The sequence below is a fragment of the Fusarium phalaenopsidis genome, assembly GCF_050370095.1.
Source record: "Fusarium phalaenopsidis strain FUZ10S chromosome Unknown contig_32302, whole genome shotgun sequence".
NCBI lineage: Eukaryota > Fungi > Ascomycota > Sordariomycetes > Hypocreales > Nectriaceae > Fusarium > Fusarium phalaenopsidis.
In genome coordinates, this window is record NW_028145405.1 from 2,020,631 (window position 1) to 2,037,322 (window position 16,692).

The 16,692-nt window shown below is 53.3% G+C and overlaps 6 protein-coding genes and 1 non-coding gene across 7 annotated transcripts; 4 read left to right on the plus strand and 3 right to left on the minus strand.

Annotated features, from left to right (window-relative positions):
- Positions 1-92: 92 nt before the first annotated feature.
- Positions 93-468, plus strand: LRP88_07995 (glutaredoxin family protein; the record flags this gene model as incomplete). The annotated part of the gene is made up of 2 exons (XM_083244507.1): positions 93-293; positions 343-468. 2 exons carry the CDS (start codon positions 93-95, stop codon positions 466-468), a joined length of 327 nt encoding a protein of 108 aa, XP_083099001.1.
- Positions 469-749: 281 nt separating this feature from the next.
- Positions 750-1,743, minus strand: LRP88_07996 (HpcH/HpaI aldolase family protein; the record flags this gene model as incomplete). Its single annotated transcript, XM_083244508.1, has 5 exons — positions 750-991; positions 1,047-1,314; positions 1,365-1,390; positions 1,446-1,538; positions 1,590-1,743. The coding sequence occupies 5 exons, from the start codon at positions 1,741-1,743 to the stop codon at positions 750-752; spliced, it is 783 nt and encodes a 260-aa protein (XP_083099002.1).
- A 786-nt stretch (positions 1,744-2,529) lies between these two features.
- On the minus strand, positions 2,530-3,265 carry LRP88_07997 (DNA-directed RNA polymerase II subunit RPB7; the record flags this gene model as incomplete). Its single annotated transcript, XM_083244509.1, has 3 exons — positions 2,530-2,554; positions 2,664-2,833; positions 3,017-3,265. 3 exons carry the CDS (start codon positions 3,263-3,265, stop codon positions 2,530-2,532), a joined length of 444 nt encoding a protein of 147 aa, XP_083099003.1.
- A 2,032-nt stretch (positions 3,266-5,297) lies between these two features.
- Positions 5,298-6,041, plus strand: LRP88_07998 (2-hydroxy-palmitic acid dioxygenase MPO1; the record flags this gene model as incomplete). The annotated part of the gene is made up of 3 exons (XM_083244510.1): positions 5,298-5,330; positions 5,427-5,510; positions 5,586-6,041. 3 exons carry the CDS (start codon positions 5,298-5,300, stop codon positions 6,039-6,041), a joined length of 573 nt encoding a protein of 190 aa, XP_083099004.1.
- Positions 6,042-7,434: 1,393 nt separating this feature from the next.
- On the minus strand, positions 7,435-9,429 carry LRP88_07999 (uncharacterized protein; the record flags this gene model as incomplete). The annotated part of the gene is made up of 1 exon (XM_083244511.1): positions 7,435-9,429. The coding sequence occupies one exon, from the start codon at positions 9,427-9,429 to the stop codon at positions 7,435-7,437; it is 1,995 nt and encodes a 664-aa protein (XP_083099005.1).
- A 1,641-nt stretch (positions 9,430-11,070) lies between these two features.
- On the plus strand, positions 11,071-11,181 carry LRP88_08000. Its single transcript has one exon. It is a non-coding gene; the product is annotated as a tRNA-Lys (tRNA).
- Positions 11,182-12,225: 1,044 nt separating this feature from the next.
- Positions 12,226-15,939, plus strand: LRP88_08001 (carbamoyl-phosphate synthase (glutamine-hydrolyzing) CPA2; the record flags this gene model as incomplete). Its single annotated transcript, XM_083244512.1, has 4 exons — positions 12,226-12,568; positions 12,666-14,347; positions 14,398-15,774; positions 15,832-15,939. 4 exons carry the CDS (start codon positions 12,226-12,228, stop codon positions 15,937-15,939), a joined length of 3,510 nt encoding a protein of 1,169 aa, XP_083099006.1.
- Between the last annotated feature and the right edge of the window lie 753 nt (positions 15,940-16,692).

Here is a 16,692-nt window from a genome sequence, read left to right on the forward strand (position 1 = left end):
TGTTGTTATTCCGTTTTCAAGCCATTGACATTCCAATCAAGAAAAGTCCTTTTTCTAGCCATCTTTATTGTCATTATCTAGCGCGGCTCATCATGTTTGCCACTCGTCGCCTCCTCCAATCCACCAGAATCACCTTCTTCACCCGCGACACCTGCGGCCTCTGCACCCAGGCAAAAAGCGTCCTCTCCGATGTCTGGGACAAGCGGCCATTCGCCTACACAGAGGTCAACATTGACCTTCCAAAGCCCGAGTCGAAGAAGTGGAGGGATCTTTACGATTTTGACGTCCCTGTGGTAGGCAAAACGTAATCACAGCCACGCAATCCGTTCACACGCGCAACAGATACATATCAGCAAGGCCACGGCACCAGAGGAAGATCCTGCCAAGGTCGGCAAGGCCATCAAGCTGATGCACAGGTTCACAGTCGATCAAGTCGAGGCCCAGATGGACAAGGCTGAGAAGAGCTAGCTAGTATCATTGGTAGCCGATAGAAGCGTACATATGCCTGTCCCCTGAATCCCTTCCATTTCAATGTAGGGTAGTTAGTAATCGCCGTTTTCAGGATGTAAGTTTAGAAGCCCGAAGAATGAGTGCTGATCTTGGACGCTGCCCGGGCATAAACCATCACAAAATCATTCAGAATGAGCTCGAGGGTGTGATGGCGCTATTGTTTCTCCCTGTTTCTTGAGCGCTCGTTCTGCAATGCTATCTATAAGCTAGATCGCATATACTATGAATTTATAACCGAATTAAGACCTCCCCTCAGCGAAGCTGAGCTGCTCCTTGGCCACAACGCCCAGCGCTGTGTAATCCGTCACAACGTTCATCATATCAAAGCCCTGGTCCGCGAATAGCTTCGCCTGCTCACCTCCCGTGCAGTACACTCCCGTCTTCTTGCCGGCTTTCTGACCTGCAGAGAGCACCTTGGCGATGGCGTCTTTCAGTTCCTGTGTCATGACGCCGTTTATAATGGGATGGCCAATGTTGTTTCCTGTTACGAGTCAATACGTTTTGCAAAAGCTGGCGAATATATAAAAGAAGCTGACCTAGATCAAACGGCCCAACAAACAAGACGTCGATACCCTCGACAGCCGCAATCTCGTCAATGGACTCGAGCGCCTCCTTGGTCTCAATTTGGACAATGGTCAGGAGGGAGTCGTTGGCCTGCTGGAGGTAATCCGTGAAGCTAGGGACAGGGTTGAATCTCTCTGGGGCAATTGGGGAGCCGAAGCCTCGTTGGCCCAAGGGTGGAAACTTGGACGACTGGACGAGCTGCCGAGCTTCTTCGGGAGTTCGTAGCAACGGCACGACGATCTAGGCGAAGTCAACACCCCGAATACCATATCTTCAGGTTCAACACCTACACCATGGGCTCCGCTATCGAGAGCACCTGAGAAAGGTTAGCCTCATATTCAGGTAGTGTAGTATATCTTTTGAGGTCTTACGCTTCACCATCCAGCCTTGGATGTCGGGCAATCTCACAATGGGCGACACCCCCAATGCTGCAATCGCCGGGACAGCATCGTGCATGGCGCCATCTAAATGTTCATTAGCGGTGCTGATTCATTCTCTCGACCAAGAATCCCCACCATCCAAGTTTCCATGCTCGCAGTCAACCAGGACCCAATCAACTCCAGATCGGGCCAACACTCGCGATATGTTTGCGCCGGGGAGCATCTGCCAGGCGCCCATAGACTTTCTACCCTCTTTGAGCGCCGTACGCAACCGGTTCGACGCCTGCATCGTGGTCAGATGTCTCGCTGTCCCCCGCAACCGTAGTGAGTTGCCAGCAGTGAGAGCTGGTCTCATTCGTAGAGCTGTCGACGACAAGAGCTTCATGTTGGACCTCTTCTTGGCGTTCGGGTTAGAGGGTAATTTCAAAGGCCAAGAAGTTAGAGTGACAGAAGAATATAGAATATGTAGGGTTTTCAATCGTTAAACATTCAACCTCTTGAGTCCTGGATGATATATGTATCCATGGATGTAGATCCCAGGCACAACAGCGTGGGGGGTGCTATCAGTGTGGGGTTCTGGGGAAGTTGTCAGCCGATCAAAGACTGCAGCCAACGCCGCATCTCGGCTTCCAAAGCCGTGGGACTCGTGTGTCAACGCTTGTCATAGGGCGTCAATGACTTGGGGTATCTGCTTTTCAATTTGTAACTGCGTCAACTTGCGTGTAGCATGTCTAGTTAGCCACTTGCTGCCGGATCTAGACAGACAGACAGATAGCAATAACTGCCGCCAATCCCTTCACAGCAGGCTCTATGTCTGGCATCTCTAACTAAGCATCTGCTGCTACTGCTGCAGCCATCTTGACATTTAGTAACATCAGTGAGTATGACGCTCTGCTTTCATTGCCCCCTCAACCAATATCATGTTTTGTCAGAAATCCAATGCCAGCGCCCAACCTGTCTTGCGCCAATTCAATTGCCCGAGAGTTCTGCACAACTAGCCAACAATCCGTTGAGGGCAGCTGTCCATATGGCGGATGGTTCTGGCAGTGTCAGTTATGCCGTGCAAGGCGGTCCACTAGCCAGTAGAAGCTTCAATCATCCTAGTGTTTGTGTGAATTCATTCATCATCACGTTCGAGTATTAATCCTGGAGGCACCTGCGAGCAGCGTTAGCAGTGAGAGGAGAGCCGAGGCCATGTCGTTTGCGTACCCCAAGTAGTCCTCCTTGATGCTGCCAATAGCCCACATCTCTCCGACCTCGGTTCTGGTACCAATGATTTTTACGCGAACGTGGGTATCGGGCTCAATGACTGTGTCCTCATTGTTGGTGAATTGGGGTGGTGTCGCGTTGGGATCCCACTTGATGTCGCTGGGAATCAACTGTGTTGGTGGTTAGAAGGAGCATCACCTCGGCGCGAGGCTCAACATACATGCGCTGATACAAACAGTTGCAGTGGTCCTGCTCGAGCAAAGAAACCCTGCGGGTTGATCGAGTACACGACTGCATCGACCTGGGTCGTGTCAGACTCCGGTATCATCAAGAGTCGGCAACTGCAGCCTTACCGTCTCGCCCTTGAAGGGCCGCCATACGACGGCGCGATAGCCAACTGTGAACTCTGCGAGGCCGTTTCCAGGGAGGATGCGGCCCTCGGAGATGTCAAAGGTGTCCATGATGGAAATGATGAAGTAGCTGCCGGCGCATGTGCCCTCGACGTCGGTTAGGAGCTTGTGTGTCACGAGATCGTGCATGTTGCGACCGAAGAACGATGGGTGCAGGGTGACCCTACGTTCCAGGTTGTAGAGAAAGAACATAATGAAGGGTATAGAGTCGTATCGGATCGTATCGGGGGCGAGTTTTGCGACAAAGGGCGTTCAGTCGAGAGTCGAGATGGAAGCAACAACGACGAGATGATTGAGGAAGCACAAGATCTAGCCGAAATTTATCGTTGAAGGCGGTTATACGATCGTTCGAGAGGCAGCGACAGGTGCGCGCGCGCGTCGTTGAAAGGCGTAGAGGAACAGCAACGGAAACCGGACAACGCGCGACGACGGTTTGCGGTTTTTGGGAGATGGAGAGGGAGGAGGAGAAGGCGGAACGAATACAGAGATAGACTTCACGTCGTCGCGTCAAACTCGGGCCGCAAGCCTAAACGACACGGGCGCAAAGAGTGGCCAGGTGATAAAGGATGCCTGGTGAGATGCAAAGGTTTGGAGACATTCGGCGGCGAGGCTGAGAGGTGTTGCTGGCGCAGCAGAATTATTTACCCAGTCAGAGGCCGAGCTTGTCGCGCCTCATCTTGGTGGAGACTATTCATCAGCCACAGGAGTGGCAGACAAAGAAGTGTGGCGCATGTCTTCTTTTGGCTCTGGCATGGCATGCACAGCGAGCGGGAAGGACTGCAGGTGCGGCAATTCCCAGCTCCACCACGGCCGGGCCTTGATAGTGACGGCCCGGAATCAGGCAATGCAAGTCGGAAGAGGCCCCCCAAACTGACCATTCAGTTGCTGCAGAATGTAAGCCGGCAGTGAGTGACGGACGACATCAACAACCGGGAGGTATGGTGGCCTCCAACGTGGGTATCAATCAATTGGCGGGTTGAAGTGGACGGCAAGAGCGGAGAACCAACAGTACTGAATGGAAGGGATCTGAGGTTCGGCGGTACTGTCTCCGTGTCATCATTTTGGAGGGATGGATAATACGAGGGAGCTGTCAGTGGAGGCCGAAGTGCTCGCACCCATCCAGTCCCCGGTGCTATGGATACCGGTAGTGGTACGATGGACTTTAAGCGACGCTCCCCAAAACCTTGTCCCCTTGCAAAGAAAAAACCAAAAAACCCGGGGAAGAAACAAGGGGCGATGACGGTGCGCAACCAGTAGGCATGATTCCAGGTGCCCTTGGCGAGTTTGCTCTAGTCAAATGAAGGGTCTGATGAGTTTGGAGAATGGGCACACGACCATGACGGCCGTTGTCTAACAAGGGCATGGGCATGGATAGGTAGGTAGGTAGACAGCTGGAGACAGACATGGGATGGAAGGAAAGAAGCTCCAGTTGATCCGAGGCACGGACACGGATCCTGCCCCACATGGGAAGGTGCAGGTGTGAGGTGAGGTGCGCTGTGGGAGGTGCAGGTGCAGGTGCCCCCAAACCTGGGAGTGTCCCATTGCTAGTGGACACAGAGTGAGAGAGGGAAAAAACCTAGCACATGCCCGCCAGGACAACACAGCAAGTAATTCATTCATTCATTCATTCACTCATTGCCAGCCTGCGACAGACGCTCTCACTCCATTCACTTCCAACCTCCACCTCGGCCTCTTCCACCTCCTTCACCTCTTTCCCTTCCATCCTCCTCCTCCTCCTCCTCCTCCTCCTCCTCCCCCTCCTCTTTTTGGCTTTCGTCTGTCTGCATCTTTGGCTTGTTCGCTTCTGCTCTCTCCTTTTCTACTGCTCCTGTCCGTAACGCGCCACCGTACCGTACCGTCCAATAGGCCTCGGCTCATTCCCAAAGAGAGTCGGTCACCTGGCTGCACTGCGCTGCGCTGTCTTTATTTACGTATCCGTACCTTCTCCTAATAACCTGGGCTGTGACGATATCAACATCGCATCATCGGCCAGGCCTTCGTCTCCTCTCCGCCTTATCCCGCCCCGGAATTTCCTAATACCGCCAGATCCACAACCGCAGCCAGCTTAGGTTCCAGCCAAGGTCTCGACTCAACTCGACTCAACTGACTGTGTCCCTATTCTATTGCCCAGTTGTTGGATCTTGTCCTTTTTTTTTTTTGCTTGCGTCTGTCGTTTCGGTTTATCTCAACTGCCGCCGTCTTCTCTGCCAAGCCATCGCCCATCATGTCTCTAGATCTGGAGCAGCACTTGACCTTTGTAAGTCCCTCACACGGTCTTTTACTGCTCAAGCTCTATTGCGCCTGAGTTCACATCGATGTCATATCTTGAGTCCGCTAACCATGCTCTGTCCAGTATGGTGCTTACCACCATAACTCGATCAACATCGCCATTCACATGGTCTGCGTTCCTCTCATCCTCATCTCGGCCTTTTGCATGGTTCGTCTTATCCCTTGGTCTCTCTCATTGCTGATCACTCATTTACCGCGAATATCTGCTCACCGGTACTTGTAGGCCACATATACTGGCACTCTCATCCCCACACCATCCTGGCTCACCATCCCCTATCTGGAACTCAACCTTGGTACCATCGCCGCCAGCCTCTACTCCCTGCTGTATTTGCTCCTCGAGCCCTTTGCCGGATTCCTTCTGGCCGCTTTCTGCATGGGTGGTGCCGCTTTTGGCAACTACCTGCGCCAGCAGAGTCCCGAGACGACCTTCCAGGGCGCCTTGGCCCTCCACATTGTTTGCTGGATCTTTCAGTTCATCGGCCATGGCACCTTTGAGGGTCGGGCCCCTGCCCTGCTCGATAACCTCATCCAGGCCATCTTCCTTGCCCCCATGTTTGTGTGGCTCGAGATGCTCTTCAAGCTCGGCTACAGGCCCGAACTACAGGCTCGTGTGAACAAGAAGGTTCAGGTCGAGATTGAGAAGTTCAAGGCCAAGTCCAAGAACGGCAAGGCCCAATAAAGGGCGATACCTGGACCTAGCTTGTAGCGTCGTCCTTGAACCCCATGTCTTGGCAGGTGGTCAATTACCCAAGGATGCGATGCATGTCAGTCAAGTGCGAAGACAAACCGCGATTCGAGCCCACGAGCCTGGCCGAACCGCCATCAACACATGAAAATGCCGGCTTTTGTGTCGCATTTTACGGATGGAAAAGTCCGCGACGGTCTTTGGGCCACTATTGGAGTGCAAGGTGGTTTTGGTGACCTCACCCGTATCATCTTCTCACACGCTTCATGTTTACTATAGCAGTTTTCATTTGCTTACACGGCTGTTAGGTTGCTTTGAGAGCCACACATTATCAATCAAATTCAGCATGCACAGTTTAGGGAAGGAATCTATCTATCTGTATGATGAACGGAATCATGTTGGCTAGCGTCTTGAATGCCGCCTGGAGTGTACGGAGTTGTTCTTGATAATCAAGTTAGCATTTAAGAAAGCACCATCTATCTATCTATTTATGCCACCATCTACTTCCCACGCCCCCTATTACGGCTGGACTTGTTCCGCAATGGCCAGTCCTCGATGGGCTTGGTCCTGCAGCTCTCACAGGCCCTATTCACCCGCTGCAGAGGGTTGGGCAAGTCGTCGCAATAACAAGGTGGCCATAAGCAGTCTACCAGAGGACTCAGACAGTAGTAGTTTCTTCGCGGCGGTGCCCTTTGACATGGTATGCGCTCACGGCCCATGTGACGACAATGATATAAAGACATCTGATAGCACATTTTGAAGCTCCTGCGTTCCAAAATGTGTGCTGTCTTGTTGCCGTGTTATTGCAGGATAAGCAGATGGTGATAATGATGTAGATCTACGGGATATTAATAGTTGAATGCAAGATAAAAGAGGTTTGTAAGAGGTCGCAGGTGTTTCTCTAATACACACTTCCGCGGGAGGCTGAGCCATCATATATATGGAGGCTAATGGAACACCAAAACCTTTGTTCGTCGAGCACCCAAAAAAGCCATGGCAATGAACAGAACACCAAGTGTGCTTTGGGTTATTCTTCACCAAGGGCACCAGAACAAGGAAGCATGTGTAAAGCTAGCACAACAAGCTTGTTCTATTTAGGGTGGCACTATCCAGAGCTACCAAAGCCCATGCCGGATGACGAGTAAAGGCACAACTATCTATTCCCAAACACTCACGGGGCAATCAAGGCGAGGCATAGATGTAATAAGCAACTGATAAGACATCTAAATGAAATAAATCCTGACTGACTACCAAGCGGGCTAAGAATGAAAATAACGTTTGCTAAGAATAGCGAATGAATCCTTCTCTCCCCTTTCTATCCATCGTTTTTCTGTCCAAGTTCTCCCCTCACATCCAACCGCCTCATCAGGCCTCACAGGTCGAGTCCCTAAGCCGAGACAGGGTCAACGGCAGCAACAGCCTCCTTAGTCTTTCCCGAGGCATCCTGAGCCGCATCCTTCGCATCACCGGCCTTGTCCTCCACAGCCTTCTTGATCGGGTCAGTGGCAGGGAGCTTGGTGGCACCGCCCAGGAGGGCCCCAAGAATTTCCTTGAGCTCATCGGTAGGAACATCGGCAGCGACTTCGTGGTTGTTTGCCACCTCGCGCTTGTCCTTGCCGTTGTCCTTGCCCTTGTTGTCGGTCTTTCCCTTCTTGGCACCCTCGAGCTTCTGCTGAATGAGGGCCTTAATGATCTCAGGAGTGAGAACGATAGGGTCTCGTCGCTCAACAGATGATCCTTCGGCGATAATAGGATCCACAAGCTCCTCAGTCTTTGGCTCCTCTCGCTTTCCTGATCCTTTGCCGAGCGGCAGGAGGTTGAGGCTAAGAATTCTCCCAATGCCAGCCACCTCGCGCTCAGATAGCTCCTGTCCATCTCGCTTTCCAAGACCACCCAGAAGATCGAGAAGATCTTCGAGGGAGATGGGCAGAATGGCCTCCTCGCGCTTACCAAGGCCCTGCTTACCACTCTTGCTGAGTCCGTTTAGAAGACTGAGGAGATCCTTAACAGAGATAGGCAATCCAGCGACAGCCTCCTCACGCTTACCAAGTCCGCCCAGAAGACCAAGGAGGTCTTCAAGTGAGATAGGCAGAATAGCCTCCTCGCGCTTAGAGAGACCCTCTTCGCCACGCTTTCCAAGTCCTAGGAGACCGAGGAGATCTTCAAGAGAGATGGGAAGCCCAGCAATGGCTTCCTCACGCTTAGAAAGCTCCTGGTTATCTCTCTTGCCAAGCCCGAGCACCTTCAGAAGACCGAGAAGGTCCCCGATTGGTAGCCCTGCGATGGCCTCCTCACGCTTGGAGAGGCCCTGTTCGTCTCGCTGGCGAAGGCCAAGGCCAAGGCTCTTGAGTAGGCCGCCAAGGATAGGCAGGTCACCAACTAATGCCTCCTCACGCTTGGAGAGTACTTCGTCTCTCTTGCCAAGTCCTAGAAGAGCGAGGAGATCGTCAAGGGGGAGCGGCAGTCCAGCGATAGACTCCTCACGCTTGCCAAGTCCACCAAGGATGCTAAGGAGGGCATCGAGGGAAATGGGCAGCCCGGCGATAGCCTCCTCGCGCTTCCGCTTGTCAGATTCCTTCTTCTTGTCGTCTCCGTCTTCGCCAGACTTTCCGCCAGCTAGGGCACCCAGCTTGTCGGTAAGCTCTTTGGGAAGATCTCCAACGGCTGCAGAGCCACTGGCACCACCGGTCAAACCGCCAGTTACATCGCCCAGCTTTCCGGTGAGCTCCTTGGTAAGGCCACCAGTCGCGCCGCCCACAGTATCAGTGAGCCCCTTGGTAAGTCCTCCAACGCCTCCGGAGCCGCCAGTCAGGCCGCTGAGAAGACCTAGGAGGTCGCCGATGAGGGCTTCCTCACGCTTCTTCTTGCCGGATCCCTTCTTGTCGGCACCGTCTTCACCAGACTTTCCGCCCGTAAGCCCACCAGTTAGGCCATCCAGCTTGTCAGTAAGGCCCTTGGTAAGGCCTCCAGCGCTGCCGGTAACACCACCTAGCTTGTCGGTAAGGCCCTTAGTAAGGCCACCAGTCAGGCCGCCCACGGCGTCAGTGGCGCCCTTTGCAGCTCCTCCAACGCCTCCGGAGCCGCCAGTCAGGCCGCCAAGAAGACCATCTAGGAGCCCACCGAGGAGGGCTTCCTCACGCTTGGAAGGCGCCTCGCCGTCGCGCTTTTCTTGGCCGCCAAGTGATGCAAGGAACTTGTCCAGGTCAGCCGTAGCTCGTGCAACGAGGGTGTCATCGCTAGCCCGTGGGCCGAGGCTACCGCCCTTCAAGTCGTCGAACAGGCCGGCTTCCTCGCGTGCGGATAGGCTAGAGTAGGTAGATTCGAAAGGAGCAGCCAGAGCGCTGCTGAGGAGCAGGGTGAGGACGAACGAGATGGACTTCATTTTGCTAAAAATTGCCGAAGTAAAAAGGGAGTGATATGATCAAGAGGCTGATGAGTTGACTGAAGGAGAGACTGGAAACTTTGGGAGCAAGTGCCAAAGCTCGTTGGGTGAAGTAGAGATGAGGGTGGTTGAAGTGGTTGTGATCGTGATTGTGATGATGAGTTCAGTATTCGAGGCGAGTATGCTGCCATCTTATAGCTACAGCTTTCGAAATATCCGGCCATCAATCAATTAGTATAGACTGTTGTCTCGGTGCGTTCTCGGTGCCATGATCCATAGGGCAGCAGTGAAGAGCAATGAGATCTCTATCGATATTGACCGAAGGTGTAAGGCCTGCGACATTTTGCATGCGGGTATGGAGGGGGGTTTCCCAGGGCGGCAGGGTTGGAGTGATGGACGTTGCTCGGTGCTATCATGGCTAGTCCTGGGAGAGGCTACTCTGCGAGTTTCGAGGGAGTATGATTTGCAGGGACATAGAGGACGGAATGCCGACTACGGTCATTCATGATGAAGTTCTCGGTGATAATCCTGTCTTTTGAATGCCAAGCAGAAACGGCCTGGTTTCTACGACGACTGTTAGCCACCGCTTGGTATCCTTCACTTGAATTGAATTGAGATCGTCTGTGACCCAGCACGCGTGAGCCGATAACTTTGGAACAGTTAGCCTTGTGGGTACGGTTCTGAAGGAGAGAGATGCCCTTGGGGCGGCTCGTAGCTGGAACGCGGGAGACTCTGTATTGGCCGAGGAATGCGGGTGGAGTTGAATGAGCAAGTCTTTCCTAAGTAGGTAGGAGGGAGAGAGTAGTCGGAGGTGGGATCAACTATTTGCCGACATCTGACCAACCCATACAACAGCATGAGCGGTTGTTTCAAGGCTGAGATCACATGCAACGCTGTGTTTCCGGCATGGGCAAGTACGACGAAAATCTCAGTAGAGAGAGCTCGTGTGAGAGATTGCCTGCGTAATGAAATCACCAGGACCGGAGCCCTTCCCGGTGGCTTCGGCTCTTGGGCGGCTACCCGCACTAATATGGACCGGGCTTGACAATTGGCCAATGGCGTATAAGTAAATCATGTAGGGTAACCCCTGGTACAGGAGGTTGTTTTGAGATGGGTGATTGTATGGATATTGATACATCCAATTGATAGTATGATGTGAAAAGGTGGCATCCATGACTTCACATGGTATTTAGTTTTCCAGTCGCACAGGTATTCATGTTGCCGTTGATGCTACGCTACTAATATTATGCCGCGGTAACACAGTACTGTACTTGAGACTCAGGGCTTCACATGCATGAAGATACGTAAGGATTGCGCACGATTTATACAGCACCGTTATCGTGCCCAATGAAATTCGATACACCTAGTTGAGTCAAAAGAAAACTCATCAAATCCGAATCGGACATTTGGACATGACTCAATTCCTTCTTGCAGGGTTTTCAACGTCGTCAGAGGTCCGAGGAGCGGCGGGGCTGGGCGTTTTGTCCCCGCCGCCTCCAGTTTCGGGGACGCCTCCGGGCGGGATGCGGTCATAATTCCTTGGTTTGCTCGGAAGCCATCCCCGTGCTTCTTCGAGCTTTGACAGAGAAAACATCTCAAGGTCTATAGCCTTAAGTTAGAGGAGTTTCCGCAACAAAAAAAGCCCGGGTAGCTCAATTGGTTAGAGCTTTCGACTTTTACGTAAGCAAACCTTCCTAATTTGGAAGTTGCTGTACCATCGAAGGGTTGCGAGATCGAGACTCGCCTCGGGCGTCTGCTTTCCCCTTCAGTGGGCTTTTTGCTCCGCGTGAGAGCTATTCTTTTTGCCCAACGGCTTGCCAATTCATCGGACATTGGATCTCCAAAACTTTGCTTGCGCAAGCTGCGATCTCGCAGTGGGCCCTAGCTTGTCAAGCTTGGAGCTACCACACCAATTTGGACCAAGTGTGATGGTCGAGCAAACGCCATTGAATCGGTAGACGACAGACAAGATTACATATTACCTTCTGCAGTGCCATTGACATTGTGCTCCGAACAAAATTTGACCTGTGTTGGACAGGGATCCAGCTTGTGTCCGACCATCGGCCATCGTCAGGCCCCATCTGCTTGCTAGCTTTATCTGGGGAGCTCAGCGATGGAGAGCTGCAGGCCAAATGTAACTCCCACCTCATACCTGATTCGGCATCTGGCTGCAGGTACCAAGTACCAAACAAACATGGGAGATACTACAACAGTCAAATGGACATGAAAGAAATGGACACAAACAAACTGTGAAGCTGTCCGAGAGGAGAAGAATCTGCACCGGCTATGGTATCTAACTTATCTGTGCACCAACAAGGACCTACCGCCGCTACTAGTGACGGCCGATCACTTTCGCTTTTGGATAATTCTCTCATCCCCATCCATCCCGCCCTCGAGAGAGGAGGCCAAAGCAAGACCAAGGAAAGACCAAGGCCACCCGATCCGACGCCAAAATGTTGGGGCGCCTACAGATATCCGACCACTGAGGACTCTGCGTCGAGATGCCTGCGATGCGTCACCGAGACTGGGAGTCACACACCAGAATAATTTTCAGTCCAGGGCCCCCCCTCCTTATCTTATCAGTACCGCCTTTTTCTTCACGACGCCGCCCTCCACAGCTGCTTTCTCATTCCCCCCGCCAGAAACCTTCACAAAAGAGTCACCGGCGCTCACCTCCTTCACGTCGCAAATTCCCAGACGACCCTAGGATCCGGGACTCAGAAGGGCAAGCTTGCCAGCGGGACGGTGCCAAACACGCATTGATCCGCCTGCAACACCGCCGCCATCGCAATCGCCATGCCTGCGAACCTGGTTACCACCCTCGCCGGTCGAGCTCCGGCTCTGCTCCGACATGGACGCCGAGTCCCGCGAGCTCTGCCCGTCCGCTCCTTCTCCTCGGCCACCCTCGCGGCGTCATGCCGTGTCTCAATGGCCACCGTGAGGCCGGCTCAGTCGAAGCGCCTGGGATCCGTCAAGGTGATGCGCGCCTACAGCTCTGCCGCCCAGTCCGCCCCGAACCCCAAGGCCTATCTTGACAGCGGAGTCATCAAGCCTACCCAGGCTGTTGATGTTAAGAAGGTCCTCGTCATTGGCAGTGGTGGTCTTGCCATTGGCCAGGCCGGCGAGTTTGACTACTCAGGTTCGTGCTATCAATTGCGACTCACTCAATTGACCTGGATATTCCCGTGACTCACTTGCAAATGAGTATCCTGGCTAACAATCGAACCACTTTATAGGATCCCAGGCCCTCAAGGCCCTGAAGGAGGCTGGCGTCGCCTCTGTTCTCATCAACCCCAACATCGCTACCATCCAGACCAACCACAGTCTGGCTGACGAGGTCTACTACCTCCCCGTTACTCCCGAGTACGTCACCTATGTCATCGAGAAGGAGAAGCCCGATGGCATCTTCCTGTCCTTTGGTGGACAGACCGCCCTCAACCTGGGTGTCGAGATGCAGCGACTCGGTCTCTTTGAAAAGTATGGAGTCAAGGTCCTCGGCACTAGCGTCAGGACCCTCGAGCTGTCTGAGGATCGTGACCTCTTCGCCAAGGCTCTGGAGGAGATTGAAATTCCTATCGCCAAGTCGATCGCTGTCGGTACCGTCGAGGAGGCTCTCGATGCTGCCGAAAAGGTCGGATACCCCATCATTGTCCGAGCTGCCTATGCCCTGGGTGGACTCGGCTCCGGTTTCGCCAACAACGAGGAAGAGCTTCGAAACATGGCCGCTCGATCCCTGACCCTCTCCCCTCAGATCCTTGTCGAGAAGTCGCTCAAGGGCTGGAAGGAGGTTGAATACGAGGTGGTCCGCGATGCCAACAACAACTGTATCACCGTGTGCAACATGGAGAACTTTGATCCTCTTGGTATCCACACTGGTGACTCGATTGTCGTTGCCCCTAGTCAGACCCTGAGCGATGAGGAGTACCACATGCTCCGAAGCGCTGCTATCAAGATTGTCCGACATCTTGGTGTCGTTGGCGAGTGTAACGTCCAGTACGCTCTCCAGCCCGATGGTCTCGACTACCGAGTCATTGAGGTCAACGCCCGTCTTTCGCGATCTTCCGCTCTGGCCTCCAAGGCTACCGGATACCCCTTGGCTTACACCGCCGCCAAGATTGGTCTCGGACACACCCTCCCCGAGCTGCCCAACGCAGTCACCAAGACCACCACCGCCAACTTTGAGCCCTCTTTGGACTACATTGTTACTAAGATCCCTCGATGGGATCTTTCCAAGTTCCAGCACGTCAAGCGCGACATTGGTAGTGCCATGAAGTCGGTCGGTGAGGTTATGGCTATTGGCCGAACCTTTGAGGAGTCTTTCCAGAAGGCTATCCGCCAGGTTGACCCCCGATTTGTCGGATTCCAGGGCGACAAGTTTGAGGATCTCGACTTTGAGCTTCAGAACCCCACTGACCGCCGATGGCTCGCCGTTGGTCAGGCCATGCTCCACGAGAACTACTCTGTCGAGAAGGTTCATGAGCTGACCAAGATTGACAAGTGGTTCCTGTACAAGCTGCAGAACATTGTCGACTGCACCCGAGAGCTCGAGGCTGCCGGTGGCCTCCAGAACCTGAAGAAGGATCAGGTTCTCAAGGCCAAGAAGATGGGTTTCTCCGACCGACAGATTGCCACTGCCGTTAAGAGTACTGAGGACGAAGTCCGTGCCCACCGACTGTCGCTCAACATCCGCCCCTGGGTCAAGAAGATTGACACCCTCGCCGCCGAGTTCCCTGCTGATACCAACTACCTGTACACCACTTACAACGGCTCTTCTCACGATGTCACTTTCGAGGATAACGGAACCGTCATTCTCGGAAGCGGTGTCTACCGAATTGGTAGCTCCGTCGAGTTCGACTGGTGTGCTGTCAGCGCGACCCAGGCACTCCGACAGATGGGAGAAAAGACTGTCATGATCAACGTAAGTTCCAGCAACCACTACTACATGAATTTAAAGCTAAAAACCGTTAGTACAACCCTGAAACCTATAGCACCGATTTCGACACTGCCGATAAGCTTTATTTCGAAGAGTTGAGTTACGAGAGGGTGATGGACATCTACGAGCTCGAGAACGCTTCGGGTGTGGTGGTTTCGGTGGGCGGCCAATTACCCCAGAACATCGCTCTCCGACTGCAGGAGACGGGTGGGGCTAAGGTTCTGGGTACCGACCCTAAGGACATTGATAAGGCTGAGGACCGTCAGAAGTTCTCCGAGATCCTCGACAGCATTGGTGTCGACCAGCCTGCCTGGAAGGAGCTCACCTCTGTCAAGGCTGCTGAGGAGTTTGCCGATGAGGTTGGCTACCCCGTTCTGGTCCGTCCCAGCTACGTCCTGTCTGGTGCTGCCATGACTGTGATCCGAAGCCAGGAGGACCTCAAGGACAAGCTTGAGGCCGCCAGCAACGTTTCCCCTGACCACCCCGTTGTCATCACCAAGTTCATCGAGGGTGCCCAGGAGATTGATGTCGACGGTGTTGCTTCCAAGGGCAAGCTTGTCGTCCACGCCGTTTCTGAGCACGTTGAGCAGGCTGGTGTTCACTCTGGTGACGCTACCCTTGTTCTCCCCCCCGCCACCCTCGACAGCACCACCATGGAGCGTGTCAAGGAGATTGCCCAGAAGGTTGCCGAGGCCTGGAAGATCACTGGTCCCTTCAACATGCAGATCATCAAGGCCGACAACCCTGAGGGTGGTGAGCCTCTGCTCAAGGTCATTGAGTGCAACCTCCGTGCCTCTCGATCTTTCCCCTTCGTCAGCAAGGTCCTTGGCACCAACTTCATCGACGTCGCCACCAAGGCTCTTGTTGGCAAGAATGTTCCTGAGCCTACTGACCTCATGGCTGTCAAGCGTGACTACCTTGCCACCAAGGTTCCCCAGTTCTCCTGGACTCGTCTTGCTGGCGCTGATCCTTTCCTCGGCGTCGAGATGGCCTCTACTGGTGAGATTGCTTGCTTCGGCAAGGACCTTGTCGAGGCCTACTGGACCTCTCTCCAGTCCACCATGAACTTCCGCATGCCCGAGCCTGGCGAGGGTCTCCTCTTCGGTGGTACCATCTCCAAGCCCTGGCTCACCCAGGTCATCGACTATGTCGCTCCTCTCGGCTACAAGCTGTACGCCGCCCGACCTGAGGTCAAGGAGTTCATCGAGTCCAACTCCAAGCACAAGGTCGAGGTTGAGGTCATTGAGTTCCCCAAGGAGGACAAGCGAGCCCTCCGTGAGGTCTTCAAGAAGTACGACATCCGCGGTGCCTTTAACCTCGCCGAGGCCCGTGGCAAGACCACTCTTGATGTCGACTACGTCATGCGCCGAAACGCTGTCGACTTTGGCGTTCCTCTGTTCATGGAGCCCCAGGTACGTGCTTCTCAACCCGGTAACCAAGTGTGAATAACTAGCTAACCTTGTCATCAGACCGCCATCCTGTTTGCTCAGTGCATGAGCGAGAAGCTCCCCCGACCCGAGGGCATCCCCGCCGAGGTCCGCCGATGGTCTGATTTCATCCACGGCAAGCCTCTGTAAAAACATCAACAATGACACACACACCCCAACCCCCCAGCGAAGCGCCTGGATGTAAGGGAAGATGACTGGCGTTTTGTTTCTGGAAGTTTCATTATCGATACCATTCTCTGAATTCAGAGATTAGTCAAGGATAATATAAAAAAAGCATCTGGGGGTATGGAAAAAAGGTAGCTAGAGGTTTCTCCCACTCTTTACAATCTCTAGGTCAGGGATTAGTTAAGGATAGTAAAAAAATGGTTTAAAATTATGACGAATGACTCTTCACACCCTGCGTATGTTTTAGTAGAAACATCTTCCTAAACTTAGTTTGCATATCACCCGTGCTGTCTAATTCTTAGGATGATTGTCTACTGAATTGGCAAAAGAATAAACGGGACATGCTCCATGAACCCGTCCACATCAACTCCGTGCCAGGAACTAACAGCGGCGACTTGTATCCCTGTTAGTAAGAGACTACACGCATTCTGCCGGGCAAGCGGCAGAGGGTGCTGGACTAGAACCCCCCCTTTATGTTCTATCACAACAGTGAATGGCCTTGCCATCCAGACAGGAACCCAAGAGGGGAAGGAGGCCAAAGATATTACAACGATCATCTTTCGGCCTATATGAAAATCTCGAAGCGCATATTGACACTGCCTCGAGTTCCGAGACGCTGAATGTGGCTGTTTAGGGCCGGGCACTCGAACCGCTTCAAAGGCTCAGGCTGAAAGAGGAAGACCACCTACCACGAATCACCTTTTTTTTTTTTTTTTT